Source organism: Triticum urartu, chromosome 4 (assembly GCF_003073215.2).
Source record: "Triticum urartu cultivar G1812 chromosome 4, Tu2.1, whole genome shotgun sequence".
NCBI classification, from domain to species: Eukaryota; Viridiplantae; Streptophyta; class Magnoliopsida; order Poales; family Poaceae; genus Triticum; species Triticum urartu.
The window spans coordinates 513,324,821-513,332,269 of NC_053025.1; the positions used below are offsets into that span (position 1 = coordinate 513,324,821).

Here is a 7,449-nt window from a genome sequence, read left to right on the forward strand (position 1 = left end):
TATAATAAAGACTGCATGATAGAGTGAAGTCCCATCTCCCTGCCTAACTCCTGTCTGTGGAAGGAGAGAGAGAGAGAAAGAGTTGATAGCAGGAGTACTTCAGCAACATGTACACAAACACATGCAATTAAAGAGGTGATCTTTTCAATCAAGCAGCTAAGCAAGCATGTATCCCATTAATTGTGTCCATGAGATTGGCAGGGGGAGACTAGTCACATGATCCCATCTTTAAAAACCACCAAAACAAACAAACAAAGCCTTGATAAAAGCTGCCCATCCAATGAGTATATGAGACACATTCCCCCTTCAAAGAAAGGGAGCCACACCCACGCACCGATGCAGCAAGCACAAAAGCAAGCAAAGAGATATAGACAAAGCCCTTTTTTTCACCCTCACTCCCTCCCTCCTCCCCTCCCATCCCTAGCTATATATGATCCCCTCATGCCCCAAGCCTTTCTACAACACAAGCACAATACACCTTCACCTTTCCACCCCATAAAGCCTCCGTTGGCACCCCTATCCCACTAAGGAGCAAAAAGAGAAGAGGGAAAGGAGGCAAGCCAAAGGCCGAGGCCAAGGCGAGGCGACGTAGCCGGTTGTGTGCAAGGGTACGTGCGTAGCTAGTAAGGTTAGCCCTTAAAAGAAGAAGAAGGAGAAAGCCCCCAACACTTATGGCACTGGTCAAGAGCCACCACCAAATGTTGGCCTCCTCCTCCACCTCCTCGTCCTCCCCCTCCTCCCAGCAGCAGCCGCCGCCGCCGCCGCCGCCGCTGGCGCCGCCTCCCCCGGCCACCGACCAGCCCTCCCCCGCCAAGCGCAAGAGGCGCCCTCCCGGCACGCCAGGTACGTACGTGGATCATAACGTTGTATGTGGATCGATCAGCATGCACTTGGTTAGTGCGCCGTGGATTCACTGGCTGGCACTTACGTACGTGCATATGTGCGTTTGGTACATTATTATCTAGACCCTGATGCGGAGGTGGTGGCGCTAACGCCGAGGACGCTGCTGGAGTCGGACCGGTACGTGTGCGAGATCTGCGGGCAGGGGTTCCAGCGGGAGCAGAACCTCCAGATGCACCGGCGGCGGCACAAGGTTCCCTGGCGGCTGGTGAAGCGGGCTCCGGCGCCGTCGGCGGGGGAGGACGGCGGCGCGGGCACGGCGGGAGGGGCCGGCGCGACGACGGTGCCGCGGAAGCGCGTGTTCGTGTGCCCCGAGCCGAGCTGCCTGCACCACGACCCGGCCCACGCGCTGGGCGACCTGGTGGGGATCAAGAAGCACTTCCGGCGCAAGCACGGCGGGCGGCGGCAGTGGGTCTGCGCCCGCTGCGCCAAGGGCTACGCCGTCCAGTCCGACTACAAGGCCCACCTCAAGACCTGCGGCACCCGCGGCCACTCCTGCGACTGCGGCCGCGTCTTCTCCCGGTACGTACCATCGACGCCGCTACCGGCCACCGTTGTTTATGCCTCATGCATCAGATCATGCACCGGTTCGGGACGTACGTCGATCGTACTTCTCTCACGAGAACGAACTAGAGTTATCATATACCTGAACACGAAAGGGCTTGATTATATAGCATGTCTTTGTGGGAGAAGTAGAGCCATGGAGATCGGTCGATCCATGGGTGGGTGGAGATAAGACAAAAGCTTTCGTGTTAGTTCAGAATTTTAACGAGTTTCCACTCGGTCATCAAATCAAAAGAAAGATTAAAGAGATACAACTACAAGTGTAGCCAGCCGACATGAATTAACTAGAGTTTGATCGATCCATAGTTTAGCAAGCTAGCTAGCTGACCACAATTTTTAGTAGCTACTAAGTGGAGTTTTTTCGTACGGACGCGGACTGGGACCTGAAACTGATGGCATATATCCAGGTCGAGTGGGTTCCATAGTATCCATGTGTCCATGGAAGAAAAAAGGCGAGAAATTAAAAAAAAACTAGGATGCTGGCGTATGATCATTTCGGTGGCGGATCGCGGTAGGACCGAAAATTCCAACGGGAAAGCGACCGCACATCGACCAAAAACTGTCTCCTCAGTCCTCAAAGAGAACAGTGCTAGGCGCTAGCTTATAGCTCCCGTAAACTCAACTCAAAGAAGCACCTAACCGTCCTAATTATGTTACCACTCGCTTAACACTGTTGCTGCATGGGTGTGCGAGATTATGCAAACGACATAAGTAGAATATTACAGTAGGTATCATTAGCAGTCACAAGGTTATTCATGCATGTAATGGGTTACTAGCTGCATGGTTAATTAACCCCGCAAAAATTAGAAAGGTTAACCAGTCGCATGCGTGCACTGGCTAGCTAATGGCACAATACCTTGTCAGATAGTTTTAGAAAATCTAAAGGCATCTCATATCTAATACTACTCCCTCCGCATACAAATATAAGACGCTTTGAATATAGACTACATACGAACTGCAACGAGTGAACAAACATAGTACATAATTTGTTTATACACATCTGAATGAATAAAATAAGTAGAGCATCTTATATTTGTCAACGGAGGGAGTAATTATCAAAAAACAGTAGTCTCTAAGGAAAAATAAAATATACCATATGCACAGTTTAGATAAATTGTCATGTCGAAATATGACACTTCCTTGAAATGCTTTCACAATATCATTTTATTAAAAAAAAGTCCATTAACATTACCCACTATATGAATAATATCAGTCAAAGATGGTGACTCTGGATAGCGAGTGGAAGCCCTAGATGTCACGTATCGTTGAACAGAGGAACCACTGTGCATACGGGTAGCGATCCATGCAGCAGGGGAGCTGGCCACAGCAGCGAGCACTAGGCAGGCTAGCTAGTAGTTAGCCAGGTAGAGACAAGCTGCCCCGTTCCTCGGACCCCGCCTGATCCACCAAAGTACAAGGGAGCGCGCGCGCGCCACTCTCGATCGCTCGTCTCGCCCGCCACACGGTCGGACACGGGCGCCAGGACAGGAGCCCATGTGCATGCTCTAGCCGCATAAAAAACAACGGCACTGGGCTACCTACACTTTAATAATTGGCACTTGGCAGTCACACTCTTGTCAGTTGTCACCGACCGGGTAAGATAGATGTAACGGCCGGGCGGGCACCCATGCACGTTAATCTCCTCTCCCGGAGCTATAAACTTTTTTACATTTTTTTGAAGAAAATTTTGGGCTTTTAGAGGAACGAGCTGTATATTGCGTGCAGCTCGATCAAGAGTCGTGTTCAAGCTAGTTCATGGCGTGGCCCCTTTGGTGTGCCGTGGCTGGCTGGCTCCATGTGGCAGTGCAGTGTTCACTGCACAGTGCACGCACATCGACCTCGATGGGTCGATCGCACCGCCATTTGGTCCCGGCCAGAACTGAAGTGATCGATGCATCTCGGAGGGGCCGTCGGTACACGTTTCCACCAGACCGCCACCAGTATCTTGTTGGACCGATTGGATGGCACCCGTCGATCTATCCATCTCCTTGTCCGTCTGGTCGATCGGTACATGCCGTGTGGTCGCTTTCGCTCCACGCAAACGCCGAAATGCCGTATGGGCGCCATCGACCGACCGATCGCGCGGCAGGGCGGGCAATCATGCATGCATACGACGCACCTAACGTCACGAATCATGGCACGAACTCACGTACGTTCGTACGTACGTACTCGATCTCCCGCGACATATATACACGCGTACGATGCCCGTGACGGCGACGGGGCAGATTATGGGCGTGTCGTGTTGGTTAGTGCTGAGTGCTAATGATCTACTCGTGTTGCAGGGTGGAGAGCTTCATCGAGCACCAGGACGCGTGCAACTCCGGCCGGATGCGCGGCGAGGCGGGGGCCGTGCCGTCGGCGCTCCCGGTGCTCCGGCCTGTCGTTATCAGGCATCCGGCTCCGGGGGTGCCGTCGACGCCGCCGCCGGAGCTCCAGCTCCTCCCGGTAGCTACCAAGGCGCCGGTGAACGCCACGCCCGCCGTATTCTCCGCCTCCCACGAGCCCCACGCGACGACGAAGCTGGAGCTCTCCATCGGCCCAGTCGCGTCCTCGGACGGCGTGTCCGGCGCCGACGACGGGAGGGAAGAGATGATGCGTGCCATGCAGGAGAAGGCCGCCGCGGACGCCGAGCGGGCGCGGGCGCGGGAAGAGGCCGCGGCGGCGGAGCGCGCGCTGGAGGAGGCGCGGCGCGCGCGGCAGCAGGCCCGGGGCGAGCTGGAGAAGGCGTGCGCGCTGCGTGACCATGCCGCGCGGCTGCTGGCGCAGGTCACGTGCCACGCGTGCCGCCAGCGCTCGTTCGGCATGGTGCCCATGGGCGTCGCCGCCGGCGGTGACGGCGGCCACGGCGGCTCGGCGGTGGCCTGCGAGGCCCTGAGGAGAGGAGCAGGGTTAGGACTCTAGGGGCGGCGCGCGGCGTCCATGCATGCATGTACAACTCTCACGTTGGCGCGTCGATCGTACGTACGTATACGTGCACGTAGGAGTACGTACCTAAGGCCCGTGATGTCGTAGCGACGAAGGAGTGCGTTTATATGCATGAACTTTTGCTGTTCAGTACAGTTTACGAATTAATCGACGGACTTCTAAGAAATTTGACAACAATGCTTTTGAAAACTTCGACCGCGTGGCCGCATGCAGCTTTGTCTCCTCGTTGCTCAGCTGCATGCTGCATCCGGGTGTTTTGGCGCCCATCTCGCCTTTCTTTCCCGCCTCTGGCGTTCCGATCGGCACGGTGTCCTCGGAGCATCTACGGCCGGACTTGCAACCCCAGTGAAAGCGCCCGGGCGTGTACACGGATGGACACGATTTAAAAAAATGCATTCCACATCTGAATATCTGAAATTAAAAACCTCAAATTCATATTATATTCCTATCATTGCGTGGCAGCGGTATCCATAAGAAAAATAAAAAATATTAAGGCTAGAGAACCGGAACAAAGCATTAACATATTGTGAATATATGAACTTCTCAGATTACAGTCATCTCCGAAGAGTATCCCAACTATTGTCACTTTGGGGCCTACAGATCAGAACAATAACAGGTGCATACAACTAACAGATACAATCAATAACTCAAATATATTTATGAAAAAAATAGATGATTCAAATCTGAAATCATGACACTCGAGCCCCAGTGACAAGCATTAAGCATAGCAAAGTCATAGCAACACCAATCTCAGAAAACAGTGGATACTAGGGATCAAACCCTAACAAATTGACTCGATTACATGACAAATCTTATCCAACTCCACCGTCCAGCAAGCCCATAAAGGAATTACTCACTCCCGGTGGTGAGCATCATGAAATTGATGATGAACAAGGATTGGTGATGATAATGACGACGAATCCCTCTCTCCGGAGCCCCGAACGGACTCCAGATCACCCCTCCCGATGAAGAACAGGAGGTGGCGGCTGCACTGTATCATAAAACGTGATGAGACTTCTCTTATTTTTCTCTCGAAGAAACGGAATTTATAGTGCTGGAATTAGGGCCAGTGGCACCACATGGGCCCCACAAGGTAACAAGGCACGCCCCGGGGGTGTTTGCGCCATGTTTCCTTGTGGGCAACAAGTGGCCCCCTCCAATGGATCTTCGTTCCAGTATCTTATATATATTCCATAAAAAAATGAACAAAATGTTTCGTCAAAATCCGTGAACTTATATTTTTGTACAAAAATAACATCATGGTGGTTCTGTTTAAAACATCGTCAGTCCGGGTTAGTTTCATTCAAATCATCCAAATTAGAGTCTAAAACAAAAGCAAAAGTGTTTGGAAAAGGAGATACGACAGAGACGTATCAGCACCCAAGTTCTTGCAACAACACATGACATCTTTGACCTACTACAATCATAGTTAGAACATATGTTTCGCTCAATCTAAATGAACATACTACTAGTTGAATGTATACATCCAAGTTTTTGCAATTCACCACCCACTGTTTCCCTTCCGGCGCTTCCAGCCACTCGAAGATCCCTCGTGTTTGTTCTTACGAGAGAGGAGTCATTCCCACAATCCTGTCCTTAATGATTAGGATCCTACAGTACAACTCGTAGCTAATGTACCAATCTTTTGCTGCATACTCGAGGTGCAACGGGGAAAGCGGCTTCCACTCCTACTACTGGTGCTTGTCCCTTGGGAATGATTTCTTCATGTTCTTGTACGAAGGGTCGATGATGACCGCTGAAGGTCACCCATGGAGTCCCTTTCTTCATCACCTTTGATACACAATTTATCTTGGATGTCGACATGTTGTTCGTCTAGAACCGTTTTCCATGCACGGGAAAACATGATCTTGTCGCCCCTCATGTCCATGCTAGCGAAAGTTATCGATTTGCGTTGTAGGAATTGATCCAACGGTTGGCACCACTTGGAACGCAGTAGTGGTACACAAGGATATGCTCACGCATTGCGAGTTACACGATGGTGACCCCTTGTCGTTTGTAACTGCTCGAATGGGTGTACTCGAGGTCGAGTCCAACGAACTTTTTCCTCTCCTCCTGGAGACATTGCTCGTATTGGCGGTGACTCGCTCCACAGTCCTAGGCTCGCTGGTGTACACCACCTCCAGCACGGGTGTGCCATGGGTAGGTGATGTGGTGGGTCTTCGTTGTTAGTTTCTTGTTGTCCATGGCTGTAGGGAGGCGGTGGGGGGTTGTCGAGGACGAGGAATGGCTGAGGAAGAAGATGCAAATGGATGTGGTAAAAGAATGCGGTCATCAATTTCTCATGCAAAAAAGGTAATCGACCAGAGCAGTTTCGACGTTGCCCCACGGTTCGAGGACGCACGGGAATCAGACGTCTGTTCGAGCAATTTTTTATGTTTTTTAGTTGAAGGAATTAGGCGGGTTCGAGCAATATATTTTGTACCGAGCTGACATTGCATGCTCGACGTGCCTGCGTTGTGCGTGGTCTTGATATGGCACACTCCACTTGCTTTGTTTTAAAGGATATATCAAATTATGATGTGACAACTGGCACTCCAAACTTTAATTTCTAACCGGGCATGACACTTTACACGATGCGCTTGCTTTATTCAAGATACCCACACAAATAAAACATATGTGCACTGCAAACCAATTGGGATCACCTTAGATATGCAATGAAGATCCCAACACATGAACATTTACCCATCAATAGTAAATAACAAAAATAAAATGTCAAATGCACATACTTTTGTGAACATTCACCTATGGAGAAACGTTTCCGCCTGCTCGTGGTAGAAGCTCGTAGTATGACGTGACAACCAGCCATAAGCACTACAATGTGTCAACAGTACACTTCACATGATAAACGAACAAAATGATTGTGCATTTCGAACCTCTTGGGTTCACCTTGAATATGTGAGGAACATGGTACCACATGAACACATATTGCCATGATAAAAATTATAGAAGCAAACAAAATGTCAAATGCAGATAGTTTTATCAGCAATCAACTATGGCGGATATATGATACCATGCATAGCTAAGGTTGTTTGCACACCG

The 7,449-nt window shown here is 50.8% G+C and overlaps 1 protein-coding gene across 1 annotated transcript; it reads left to right on the top strand.

The window, feature by feature from the left end:
• The first annotated feature begins 447 nt into the window (after window positions 1-447).
• LOC125552362 (protein indeterminate-domain 16-like) lies at window positions 448-4,563 on the top strand. Its single transcript, XM_048715876.1, has 3 exons — window positions 448-843; window positions 966-1,422; window positions 3,747-4,563. The coding sequence occupies exons 1-3, from the start codon at window positions 672-674 to the stop codon at window positions 4,363-4,365; spliced, it is 1,248 nt and encodes a 415-aa protein (XP_048571833.1). The 5' UTR covers window positions 448-671; the 3' UTR covers window positions 4,366-4,563.
• The last annotated feature ends 2,886 nt before the right edge of the window (window positions 4,564-7,449 follow it).

What these genes read in the sequence shown, in the direction of transcription:
- LOC125552362 (XM_048715876.1), top strand. Translation starts at nt 672, where the DNA reads ATGGCACTGGTCAAGAGCCACCACCAAATGTTGGCCTCCTCCTCCACC. An exon ending in GCGCCCTCCCGGCACGCCAG is followed by an intron (nt 844 to 965) that starts GTACGTACGTGG and finishes ATTATTATCTAG; the next exon opens with ACCCTGATGCGGAGGTGGTG. An exon ending in TGCGGCCGCGTCTTCTCCCG is followed by an intron (nt 1,423 to 3,746) that starts GTACGTACCATC and finishes CTCGTGTTGCAG; the next exon opens with GGTGGAGAGCTTCATCGAGC.